Below are 13,862 nucleotides of genomic sequence, written 5' to 3' on the forward strand. Positions count from 1 at the left end.
ATTTTATGGTGTCGCTAGATATTCAGAATGCTTACCTGCATATTCCCATTGTCTCAGCACACCAGCGTTTCCTCAGGTTTGCAATAGGAGACCAACACTTCCAATTTCAGGCACTGCCCTTTGGTCTGGCCACAGCACCTCGAGTGTTTACCAAAGTCATGGCAGCCCATCTGCAGATGCAGGGGTTCCGCTTGCTGCCCTATCTGGACGACCTTCTGCTGTTGGCACGGTCTCCAGAGATCCTTCAGTGCCATCTGCAATTGACAGTCTCTGTGTTGCAGGCTCACGGCTGGCTAATAAACTGGATGTAGTCATCCCTGGTGCCATCACAGAGGATGCTCCATCTTGGAGCCCTGTTGCACTCCCAACATCAGAGGATCTTTGTGACGGAGGATAAGATCTCTGCATTACAGGCAAAAGTATGCAGTTGCCTGCAGAGTCGCCGGGTGTCTATTCACTCGGCGATGAAGTTACTGGGATCCATGGTGTCGATGTTCGACATGGTGGAGTTTGCCCAGTTTCACTCCAGACCTCTGCAGAAGTTGATCCTCTCCAGATGGAATGGGTTGCCCCACCGGATACAGACAGACAAGGGTGCTGTCACCGAAGGTACATCTGTCGTTAGCCCGGTGGCTGCAGACTACTCTCCTGAACAGGGGGCACCCCTTTTGGATTGTGGGCCGGGTCCTTCTGACGACTGACGCCAGTCTTCGAGGTTGGGGAACAGTGTCTGGTTCACACTTCTTCCAGGGAAGGTGGACACCAGCAGAATCTGCGCTTTCAATCAACGTCTTCGAACTAAGGGCAGTATTCAAAGTTCTCCAACAAGCAAGGCTTCCTCCACGGAAAGCCCTTCCAGGTACAGTCGGACAATGCCACGCCACCACAGTGGCTTACATAAACCGCCAAGGAGGAACCTGCAGTCATGCGGCCCTGACAGGTGTCCCGCATTCTAGTGTGGGTGGAAGGCAATCTCTTTGCCATCTCTGCAGTGTTCATACCAAGAGTCTTCAACTGGGAAGCAGACTTTCTCAGCTGTCAAGACATGCATCCAGGAGAGTGGTCTCTTCACCAGGAGGTGTTTCAGCTACTGGTGAACAAGTAGGGCCTTCCAGAGAGAGACCTCATGGCCTCCCGACACAACAACAAGCTTAATGTGAATGGGTCAAGAACGAGACACAGAGGCACTTCTGGTAGACCCTCTGTCGGTCCGGTGGAACTTCCAGTTTGCGTACCTTTTCCCTCCGCTCTCCCTTCTACCTCGAGAGATTCGCAAATCCAAGCAAGAAGGCGGCATGCTCCTGCTGATAGCTCCAGCGTGGCCCAGACGGCACTGGTACTCAGATCTCAGGAGCCTATCCATAGACACTCCGATGCGGTTGCCTCTACGTCAGGACCTGTTGTCTCAAGGTCCTTGCCATCACCCGGACCTGGGCCGTCTGTCTTTGACGGCGTGGCTGTTGAGACTGCCCTCTTTTCCAGGTTTTCCAGCTCTGTTAACACCATGCTCAGAGCTTGGAAGCCGGCTTCTGCAAGAATTTACCACCGAGTGTGGCATACTTTCTTTGAATGGTGTCGACCTAGAGGCTATGATCCTCAGGTTTTTAGGATATCCAGGATTTTGGCTGTCCTACAAGCGGGCTTAGATCACGGTCTTCGCCTTTTTCTTCACTGAAGGGGCAGGTTTCCGTCCTCTGTGTGGTTTCAGAGTAGGATTGCTACACTTCCTGATGTCCACACTTTTATGCAAGGTGTACTTCGCATACAGCCTCCTTTTGTTCCACCTGTGGCTCCTTGGGACTTAGCTGTGGTCCTTAGGGCTATCCAAGTACCACCATTTGAACCACTGGGCTCAGTAGATTTCAAATTGCTAACAGCTAAGACACTGTTTCTTCTGGCCACTGCCTCAGCCAGAAGAGTGTCAGATTTGGGGGCTCTTTCATGTCTCCCCCTATTCCTAATTTTTCATAGGGACAGGGCAGTGCTGCGCACTCGCCCTGGGCTCCTACCTAAGGTGGTATCTAGTTTCCACATCAATGAGGAAATTATAGTACCGGCCTCGAATTCCCCAGACCTATCTGCTGGTGAGGCCTCCTTGCATGTGGTACGGGCTCTTCGGATTTATGTTGACCGTACCAGTTCATTTAGGAAATCTGACTGTTTGTCCTCTATGGCTTCCATAAGAAGGGTTGGCCAGCCACTAAGAAAACCTTGGCAGGATGGATTCGCATGGCGATTTCTGAGGCTTACATTCATGAGGGCCTGTCTGTACTATCCTCTCTTAAAGCTCACTCTACTCTGTCTGTGGCTCCTTCATGGGCAGCTCGCCGTGGTGCCTCTGCAGTTCAGCTGTGCAAGGCAGCCACGTGGTCTTCTGTCCATACCTTTTGTGAGGTATTATGCATTTGATACCTTTGCCTCTCAGGATGCTTCCGTCGGGCGGCGGATTCTCCTTCCAGCACAGGAGCGTCCCCCACCCTTAAAGGATACTTCTTTGAGACATCCCCAAGGTATCCTGTGGATACCATATGGACCCTGATGTAGAAAATAAGAGCTATGGTAAGAACTTACCCTTGTTATCTCTAGTTCTACGAAGTCCATAGGGTTCCACAGGACTCCCGCCCTGTCGCTCCTGTACTGCAGATGGGCTTTGATCTGGTCACCGGTTTTTCCATCAAGAATGTGATTCTTGTTTATTCCAGACTTTCTTCTCTTTCTTTGTTGTTCTCCTCTTCCGGCCTATGGCTTGTTACGAAACTGAGCTCGGGGCGGGGTATAGGAGAGGGACCCCAGTGCATCCTGGGAGGATGAAAAGTTAACTCTGTTGTGTCCGATGCCTGACGTCATCACCAATATCCCAAGGTATCCTGTGGAACCCTATGGACTTCGTAGAAATAGAGATAACAAGGGTAAGTTCTTACCATATCTCTTATTTTTAAGGTCCCCTGATAAAGAATCAATGAACCCCTCCCAGACGTGAAATATGTTTTCAGTACGCTCTTTCTTGTGTAATGAGGCCTCTAACCAGTCCATGTGAAATACGTGGAACATTTTCGCCTTGAACAATTGTATGGAATTCAATAAATTAATTGTATTCCCCGTGAATCCACAGGTGTAATATACTCTTACGGGCTACTGCAGAAATTTATAAGCATCAACCTCTTACTTCCTTGCGCCATTTTGGTTGTAGGGGGCATATATCCCAGAACTGCCCATTCTGCTGAAAGAGGCATATCACTCAGGAGGTAGGTCATTGCGAATAGTCTAATCTGTTTCTAAAAATAACTTATAAGTGGGCAATCCCACATGCAATGCATGAATGTGGCATCTGGGCCCTTGCACGTTGGGCAAGCCCCGCAATCAGAGATCCCAATTAAAAATCTACGATGTGGTGATAGATATTTAAAATAAACACACCTAGAGAGCACAATAAGCATATTGCAGGGTTGGTGCAGACATTTTGGGAATTGACTTCCATGGGTTATATATTCCACCCACAAAAGGTATCAAATGATGTAGCCATCTTGGGCGCACTACGTAGGAATACCCTGGGTGGAATAGGTTACGAATAGAAGAGATTACACAAAATGGGTGGTTGCAGCGTCCTGACGCTAGGAGTAGGGTCCCACAACAATAGTCTGGTTCATGTATTTTTCATCCCATCCATGAATGTACCTGGTGAGGCAGCCATGGTGGTCGCACTACGAAGGTTGCACTGTGGGAGATAAGCCATACAAGGACCCAAGGAATATATGGGAAGACTGACACGTGTGGTAGTATGATATACCCCTTGTGAATGGATCCACATGAAGTACATCCTGCCCCTGGAGGATGCACTCCAATGGAGGTATGCAGGGGCGCCGAGAGGGGGGGGGGTGGGTGGGTACAATTTGCCCGGGCTTCCAGGGGGGCCCGGCGGGGATCCGGGTCCGGCACACCTTCCCCTCCCTCCTCCCTCCCTTGCAGCAGCCCAGCAAACAGCGTGTGGCAGATTGCTGTGGCTGCTGCTTAGCAACCATGAGCAATCTCCTATGCCTGAGGGGGGGAGCAATCACTCTGATCGCGCCCCCCTCCCCACGGCTTTGCACTGGGCTGAGGGGCTCACAGCGCCCCCGCGGCGCTCTCCACACCCCTGGATATATAGCACACCAGTATAGCATACAGTGGGGTGGAAGTACATCTTATAAAACAGGGAATAGTAAATCCAGCAAACAGTACTGTAGCTCGGGCATGACATATACAGGTGACTGAAACCTTTCAGTGTTCTCCCCAGGATGTTTTCTGCGGGCGCATTGCCCGGCAGAAACAGCCTGCTGCCCGTCACTTTTGCCCGCTGTCCCCCGCTGTGGAACGCTGGCCTCTGAAGTGACCGGAGGCTAAACAAGCCTGGGGGCACTACATAAGGGACAAGTCTGGCGGCACTACTTCAGCCATGGTGTAATGCATAAGGGCAAAGTTAAACTACATTGAGCAATGCATAACGGGGAAAACTACAGGGGGCACTGTATAAAGGGCACAAATACAGGGGGCACTGTATAATAGGCACTTTTGACTGAGAGCCAGTGGGGGAGCAGCCTGAGACCTGTCGGGCTGGATTGCTAAGGGAGATACCCCTTTTCTCGGCGTGCACATAATTGCGAAGGCCCCCACCTGGGTGGCTGCTTTTGGATGCCACCCGGCTGGAAAAAATTTCTGGGGAGAACACTGCATTTGAAATATGAAATGCACTGAATTAATAGGGCCACGTGTTTGTTCATCCTGCCCAAGAAAGAACCATGTGTATCTCAGGGCTAGACAATTATTTCAGCTGGGGGGGGGGGGGGATTTAATCCTGTACAGTTTATTAAAATGTTATCTTTTATGCGGCAAGCCATATACAGGATGTGAATCAATAACCGACAATGAGACAGACCCAATTGCCTTGCAGACATTTTTTTGCCACCCTGTACGAATATGCTGAGCATTTACAGACCAAGGTTCTGCAGTCGCACAGGTAAGAAGTCAACACATACAAGTCTGTAACTGATTTTTATAAAGCATTATTGCGTGAGCTGATCATACGTTTCATAGAGAGGTCAGGTCACATCACTGCAGTGATGAACTTCACCAATTATTGCTCTAAGGCGCAACTAGGCATCACCCCTGTGCCTATAGAAGATACCAGTGGACTATTTACTACACACTTTTCACAACAAAAGTGACCTGTGCTGGACAAGTAGAATGCGGACTAGGTCCACTCTAGAGTCATTCATATATGTACCAGACATGTGTAATGTAAAAACTGACACATCCTCCAACCAGTGTCTGGTTGACCATCTGTACGTTGCAAGCAGAGATGGAGGGGCTTGGGTACAGTTCGGTGGTGCGAAGACTCTCTAGCACCACCCTACAGTGTGAAATCTGTGACTTTGTGAGCAGGAGGAGAGGTTCATCAGCCTTGAGGGAGTATTGAGTCGGGCAACAGGACGGGCAGCACAGCTCCTTGAGGCATGCACGCTCTGCAATCTGTGTGCAGGAAAGCATGTATTAGTCATGTACAAAGCAGTATGCATGTACGTATACAACATATCAGCCAGTCAGTCACTCCTGATGAGGATTGTGGAGGCATAGAAGCCATGGGCTGGACACAATTGCCTGGTGGGCCACATATGGCCCATGGACCGTATATTGCCCACCACTGGTCTAGCTCCACATAAAAGGCTGGAAAGGAGATTGCCCGCTTTATTGCCAAATTTGAGAAAACAATCTCTATGGAACGTAGAGCGGTCACCCAATTGAGATAAAACACTGTTGAATTGCACTTTTTTTAATCTAAAATTTATACAGCGCTATTGGCGAGTATTTTGAATTCTGGTTGGCATCAGTAGGCTCACATTGAGCAGTGGTATACAAAGCAATATTGTTTTTATGGCTTAGCTTGGTATAGGATGAGATAAAATTTTGCCTCTTAGAACTGGTGTCTAGGCCTGCCAGAATAGCAAAGAATTGCTTTATGCACAATCTAAATGATTGCGTTTATATTCCTGCCATGCCGCTTCCAGCATATTTTTAAGCTTTATCAATTGTTAATGCTATAGACCTCTAGACCAAGGCATGGTCAGATATACATATAGGCTCTATTTCTGTAGCAATAGTTAGTAAGACACAATAATAATAATCAACAATCAAGCCTGGAAAGGGAAACGTGAGCCGCTGATGGACAATTAAACTGTCTAGTGATGTGACCTCCAGATATCAAGTGATATAAGAAATACCATATCTGGGTGGACACAAGCAGACCTAATAACATATCTATAAAGCCGGGTAAACACTAGACCAGGGGTGGGCAATAAGCTGACCTCCAGCTGTTGTTGAACTACAAATCCCAGCATGCCCTGCAACAGTTTTAGCATGGCCAAATGGCAAAACTGGCAGGGCATGCTGGGATGTGTAGTTCTAAAACAGCTGGGGGGCCACTTATTATCAATAACGGGACCCTGTGGGGGAGCCGGTATCGGCAAGTGTGTATGCCGGGAGCGAAGGTGGGGGCCATTTCTGCATTCGACATCCCCCATCAAACCTGCATGCAAGTCAGGCAGAGGATGTCACTGATTACATGCGGGAGTGCGCATAGCGACATAGTGGGTACACACTAGATGATGTGAGATACGTTGCTCTGATCAGACAGATCGGACATGTAGTCTAGTGTGTACCCAGCATCAGACCACTTTGAATCTCCACCAATAACCATAGTAAATCGCATTTAATTGGATTGAGCCCTAAGCGTGAAAAAGGGTAAAGGCCAAAAAGCAGCATAAAGAATGGCAGCAGTCAAGTCAATTCTAGTGTGAAAAGGCAGTAAGTAAGACGGGTGCCCAAAAATAGAATAAAATAGCAGCATCCTAATACCTGAACCGTAGAGGAGTAGGACGACACCGCTAAAGAATAGTGGTCTTCAATCGAGGGGGAAAATATGTAATTGCAAAACACAATACATACTCTGATTAAAAGGCAAAAGAAATGTAAACAGCGGAAATGAGGTATAACTGAGGTACTCCTAACAGTCCGTAGCATGAGTCGCTCTCAGTGGGTAGCACAAAAAAGAAACGTATACAGTGCTATTTTTCATCAGGAACTCAGTTCCTGAACCTCTCATTAACTATGACTGGCCAAAATGTATTTTTTATAAGTTTTTTTATTTATTTTGTTATTTTAAAGATTATTTGAGGGCATTCTTCTCTAAATTATTATTATTATTATTATTATTATTATTATTATTATAAAATATATATATTTTTTTTTTCTATAGCTCTTCCCACAGTTCCTGAATCCCTTTTTTTTTTTTCTAAGAAAAATAGCCCTCATTGTACTCAATCAGCCTCTAGTGGGTCAGTAGAGTGGGAGGTCTGATGCTGGGTTTTGTCCTCGCGTAGAAAGGCATTAGTGTCAGCTGCAGTGATAAGGTCTTTGTAAGATGAATTGTCAAACAGGTGAAGCCTGTGTAGAGAAGAGCAAACTTACGTTGGCCTTTGCACAGTTGGGCATAGGTAAATCCTTCCTATTTCTGTTCATAATTCAGGACTACTCGGCAGAAGTGATCAATTTGGGATTGTTCCAAATAAGGTTGCAGTCCAAATTGCCTCCTTGTGGACCTAGTAAAGGCAGCAAAAAATAACCACACTCAGTTGGATATCAGCGGAATACTGTGGTGAGCCATGGTGGTGAGATCTATCGGTGACCAAAGCCTTGCAAACATCCTGAATCCCAAGTAATTCTGGAAAGGTAGTTTTAAGAAAGCAATTTAATGGTAGTACCCTTTAATGACTCTGGGAGCCCCACAACTCTAAGATTATTTCTTCTCAACTGATTTTCGAGGTTATCTAATTTGTTGCATATGTGATATTGGGCCTTATGTAGTTTAGAAGTATGGCACTTAAGGCTATCCACATCTTTGAACACTTCCAACACCGTATTTTCATTAGATAACTCATTGCAACATCTGCTGCGCTTGCTCCTATTTGATATCTTGCAGTTCTTGTGTAAATTTCTCAGCTTGTGCCTGCATTACGGGGGAGTCATGGTTTCTCTGATAGCAATGACTACAAGATTAGTAATAGAAGAAACTGGATGATGGGTTGGAGAGGTGGAGGCGAGGGGAGCAGGAGTTTCTTCTACCTGACTAGGAGACACAGAGGCCATATTTAAGTTGGCATGCTTGTTCACTTGACTGAGCCTCTGCTGCTTCACCGGCAACCGGGATGCCAAGAATCTGTTCATAGTTAAATGAGCAGGGGGTGGCTGAGCTACAGGCCCATGCAGAAAAGAGTTCTGAAGAGCCTCTGTCTCCCCTAGTCTGGTAGAAGAAACTACTGCTCCCCTCACCTCCACGTCGTCAAATAATCCCGGGGCTGCAGCAGAGCTTGGTGTAGTCGCCGCTGATTGCATTGAAGCCTGAACACTAAGGGCAAAATTTACTAAGCGGCGGGTTCTAAGCCCCAGCCGTTTGACGGCGGGTTCTATTCTGTTCTAAACCCTCGGGGGTTTGGTGGTGGTTTTGCAGCAGTTTCGAAATGACAGCCCTGTTCTATTCTAGTCTAAAATGTGTTTTAGAACAGATAAAAAAATCTGTTGTCTATGATTATGTTCTGTGTTGTGCTGCTCTCATGCCCAGCAACAATACTAGCCTGCCATCTGCTGACATGAAGTACAGACTTATTTCGTACTATAATATTAGTTTCCCAAGGCATATGAAGCCCAATAATCCTGTCCATCTGCAAAAAAGAATTACAAAGTGGCATTTGTAAATACAAGCCAGTTTCATTATATGGTTTTAATTATTGTCCACAATGGGTATTGTCTGTTCAGGTCAGAATATTGCTGGGAGTGTCTAGCAATATATGATCTGTCTGAATAACTTTATATTTTAATGTCATTTTGATACCTTGTTCAGATATTTTCTGCCAATATGCCATATTAACGAAGAAAATGCTTACACTTGGTTTATTTTGACAACCAATTTCTTGATCATGTATACTGCGACTTTACATTTTAATAGATTGTGTGCAATGTTATATGTTCTTGTACAGTAACATTTACAGGAATATTAAGATATGTACAGTACATAAAATGACAGAGTATGTTAAATATACCGTGCTTGATCTACATATTGCACGGTCTTATCTGTATTTGCATTATGTCTGTATCATTCAGTGGCTACTACGTACTGATCCGGCCATTGATAAGATTCTAGGTATAAATTCGTGAAATTAGAAACACCCCTTATTATATGATGTCTGCAGTAATTCATCATAACTGATAGTGATCATAATCTAAATTCAGCCTACTGTCTGTCAACCCTGAATGTGTTCAGGGCACACATTCTTACTCCACCATAAATAGCCTTCCCGACACAATACTAATAATTCCAATAGTCTGTCTGGTGGCTTTCACAAGATTGGAGAAATTGAAACCAAACATTGTAGCATTTTACAGGCACAAAATAGGTGTCTCACTTTAAAGTCACTGGACATTATTATGCAATCCAAACCTATAAGGTCTGATGGTGAGACTTGTGGTATCATAAATGTATAGGAAATGTGCTGGGGTTCCTGGGCAGTGACTGGGAGGTGGCTATTCATATGTAGGGAGATGGTCCATTTTATGGCCATGTTTGGGAGTGTTTCAGGTGTTTCACTGAAGTGGGTGCGTACACAGACGTTTAATTGTTCACATACTCTGTAATAAAATCTGCACCTGGTGTGAGCTGGTGTGAGTTTCCATGGTGGCATCATAAAGCTGGTGTGAGTTTCCATGGTGGCATCTAAAGAGGCACCAAGTAATACAGCGTCTATATACTCTTAAAGTGGGCATCTCAGTCCTTGTTCATTGGTACGCACGCTTGTACATAAGGGGAAGGGTTAGCATAAAGTTATACACCGCTACGGCTAAAGGAATTAAAGCACTGGCAGCAGAGAGCGAGCCAGACCCTGCCCCATGGTGTCAAAACACGATATACTGCTGAGAATAAAAGGGGTTGATCAGAGACACCTCTGCCATAGTCATAGTAAGTCCATGCTCAAATACAGCAATACTGCTGGAAACAAAAGATAGTGCATCCGGAAAGTATTCACAACGCTTCACTTTTTCCACATTTTATTATGTTCTAGTCTTCTTCCAAAATGGAATAAATTAATTTTTGTCCTCAGAATTCTGCACACAATACCCCGTAATGACAACGTGTAAAGTTTTTTTGCAAATTAAATAAATAAAAAAATAAAAACAACACATTTACATAAGCATTCACAGCCTTTGCTCAATACTTTGTTGATGCACCTTTGGCAGCAATTACAGCCTCAAGTCTTTTTGAATATGATGCCACAAGCTTGGCACACCTATCTTTGGGCAGTTTCACCCATTCCTCTTTGCAGCGCCTCTCAAGCTCCATCAGGTTGGATGGGAAGTGTCAGTGCACAGCCATTTTCAGATCTCTCCAGAGATGTTCAATTGGATTCAAGTCTGGGCTCTGGCTGGGCCACTCAAGGACATTCACAGAGTTGTCCTGAAGCCAACCCTTTGATATCTTGGCTGTGTGCTTAGGGTCGTTGTCCTGCTGAAAGAAACTGTCGCCCCAGTCTGAGGTCAAGAGCGCTCTGGAGCAGGTTTTCATCCAGGGTGTGTCTGTACATTGCTGCATTCATGTTTCCCTCTATCCTGACTAGTCACCCACTTCCTGCCGCTGAAAAACATCCCCACAGCATGATGCCACCACCATGCTTCACTGTAGGGATGTTATTGGCCTGGTGATGAGCGGTGCCTGGTTTCCTCCAAACATAAACAGTTCAATCTTTGTCTCTCATGGTCTGAGAGTCCTTCAGGTGCATTTAGGCAAACTCCAGGCAGGCTGTCATGTGCTTTTTACTAAGGAGTGGCTTCCGTCTGGCAACTCTACCATACAGGCCTGATTGGTGGACTGCTACAGAGATGGTTGTCCTTCTGGAAGGTTCTCCTCTCTCCACAGAGGAATGCTGTAGCTCTGACAGAGTGACCATTGGGTTCTTGGTCACCTCCCTGACTAGGGCCCTTCTCCCTCAATCGCTCAGTTTAGACAGCCGGCCAACTCTAGGAAAAGTCCTGGTGGTTCCGAACTTCTTCCATTTACAGATGATGGAGGCCACTGTGCTCATTGGGACCTTCAAAGCAGCAGATCATTTTCTGTACCCTTCCCCAGATTTGTACCTCAAGACAATCCTGTCTTGGAGGTCTACAGACAATTCCTTGGACTTCATGCTTGGTTAGTGCTCTGACATGCACTGTCAAGTGTGGAGCCTTATATAGACAGGTGTATGCCTTTCAAAATCATGTCCAATCAACTGAATTTACCACAGGTGGACTCCAATTAAGCTGTAGGAACATCTCAAGGATGATCAGTGGAAACGGGATGCACCTGAGCTCAATTTTGAGCTTCATGGCAAAGGCGGTAAATACTTATGTACATGTGATTTCTTAGTGTTGTGTGTTTGTTTGTTTTTTATTAGATTTGCAAAAATCTCAAACTTTTTACACGTTGTCATTTGGGGTATTGTGTGTAGAATTTTAAGGACAAAAATTAATTTATTCCATTTTGGAATAAGGCTGTAACATAACAAAATGTGGAAAAAGTGCAACATTGTGAATACTTTCTGGATGTATCTCTGTATCTAGAAACATGTGAGAAGATATTTATATTATGCAATCAAGATTGTTATGAAGCTCTGATGGTGGTGTGTATATGGATCATTCACCGTTAAAATACCGTACTCTGAAATGTGGGTGATGATTTTTGTTTCATTTGTCCTTAATTTTAATTTCAGAGTCCCGAGATGATATTGAACTCACTCCTGTTCCTAAGAAAAAGACATCTCAAAAAATGCACAGAAGTCCATTTCCCCGTCCAGTCATTGCCATGCTACCTCAGAGGACAACCCTTGTTCCTTTGTCAATTATTCGCACCACAAATACCGCCCCATCCAGCCCTGTAGCGACAGTAAGTTACTGTTTTCTATGTTTTATAATACTAAGCATTAACACATTGGGCTCCATTTATTAACTTTTCTCCTTGGTGATATTTTACATTAACACTCGCCGTGGTGTTTTGCTGGTATTTAACACCCACCTGCTCGCTGGCGAGCGGTAGTGTTAAAAACCCTATCAGCGTGGTTTCCTTGTCCAAACAGCGCTGACAAATTATTTTTTTATTTTTTTTTCCTGTAATGGGTGCATGCTCAAGACTGGACACTGAGTCTTTGTGGTGTGTGGTTTTTTTTTTTTGTTTTGTTTTTTTGTGGGGCAGGTTGGAGGGTTTGTCTACTTCCCGGCCGGCTATCACTTCTGCTATGCTGCGTGGGTCCCCTCTACGATCCCTTCCCAGCCCAACACACAGTGTTTGCTGGGCTGGGGAGGAAGGCTGCAGCTGCTGCATCTCCCTCGCAGGGATGGATACAGCACTTGTGAGCGCTATTTAACAAACGTCTGCAGGTGGAGAGTTCAAATTGAGGAAACTAACTGTAAATCCGCAATAACGTTTGTTCGTAATTAAGGGTAGCCTACTGGATTGCAGGGTAAAACAAAAAAAAATAGCGCTTCTGTAAGTAAACACTCTCCATGCAATAATAAATAACATCCACGCTTTTTGTGGTAAATGGAGCCCATTATGGGGGAGATTATTAATCATTGGAGAGAGATAAAGTGGAGAAGTTGGCCAATGCAACCCATCAGCTTCTAACTGTCATTTTATCTAGTACAGTCTTTTGAAATGACAGACGCTGGTTTCTCCCCTTCTCCCTCTTTCCCTCATACTTTATGCAGCCTTTAAGCATTACAGGCACATAGTCTTTACACTTCCCCACACTCCATGGCGTTGCTTTTTTTTCATAACAGTGAAAAATGCTTAAATCAAATCAGAGATCATTGATCATCATTATGGAAATCTGTGCGTTATGTTCATTGACCATCAGTCTGTGCACAAAGGGCCTGATTCAGCACAGATTGCAAAGCTGCACGCAGGCAGCTTTGCAATTGTGATCATTTTAATAATGCAAATGCAGCAGGAGGTATATGACGACACCTGCTGCATTTGTGATCCCAGCACTTTGATGGAGGTTGCAGGCTGGGATCACCATCATGACCATTGGTGGCCAGCTTGCGAGCCCAGCAGACTGCATATGTCCACACTGTCCCTGGGCTTGCCACTCCTACAAAACTGGGTGGACGTGCCCCATTTCCGTGAACGCCTGCTGACCCTGCCCCGCCCCTTAAATGCCCCTGCTGTAAATCGGCCAGGACCCATTCTGCACACTCGCAGAATGGGTCCTGCGCACGCGCAGCTTCCCGCTTACCAAGTGTCCGAAGAGGTGAGTGCGGTCACAGCTTAAGCATTAGTGCTGGACCGCGACTGTGTATGGCTGTGCATTATAGCAGTGCGTAATTCGTTCGGCTGCGGGTCTGGAAGTAGTTGAGCTGAGGAGGCAGGGTGCCATTTTACAGCGCTGCTCCGTCCTTGGCTCTCTTGTGAGAGTCTCTGTAGGTGCCATCTTAAGAGGGAGTACAGCGCTGTGGGGACACTGTTGGTGCAGGGCAGTGTGTGTGTGTGTGTGTGTGTATGTGTGTGTGTGTGTATATACATATATATATATTTATTTTTTTATTTTACCTTTCAAACATTTAAGTTTGTCGGGCTGTGTAACTAGATTTAGATGCACTGCACTAGATTTCAGTTTGGCTGTTTTGCAAGGCAGCTTGTACAGTTACTAATTATTCCCTGCACTTATCCTATTAATTGAGGTTTTAGGAAGAGGATATTTCATTTGCTGTGACAGTGTCGAGGAAGCCAGTGACGACTTCCAAAT

At 45.5% G+C, this 13,862-nt stretch overlaps 1 protein-coding gene across 3 annotated transcripts in view; it reads left to right on the plus strand.

Annotated features, from left to right (window-relative positions):
* The window catches only part of BRDT (bromodomain testis associated), a 146,539-nt gene that overhangs the window by 41,888 nt on the left and 90,789 nt on the right, over positions 1-13,862 (plus strand). For all 3 annotated transcript variants that reach the window (XM_088444892.1, XM_088444890.1, XM_088444891.1), the window contains one exon: positions 11,829-12,001. In XM_088444892.1, coding sequence (XP_088301018.1) covers positions 11,829-12,001 — 173 coding nt within the window. The remainder of the gene's footprint in view (positions 1-11,828; positions 12,002-13,862) is intronic.

The sequence above is a fragment of the Taudactylus pleione genome, unplaced genomic scaffold (genome assembly GCF_031769625.1).
Source record: "Taudactylus pleione unplaced genomic scaffold, aTauple2 ptg000373l, whole genome shotgun sequence".
Lineage (NCBI taxonomy): Eukaryota > Metazoa > Chordata > Amphibia > Anura > Myobatrachidae > Taudactylus > Taudactylus pleione.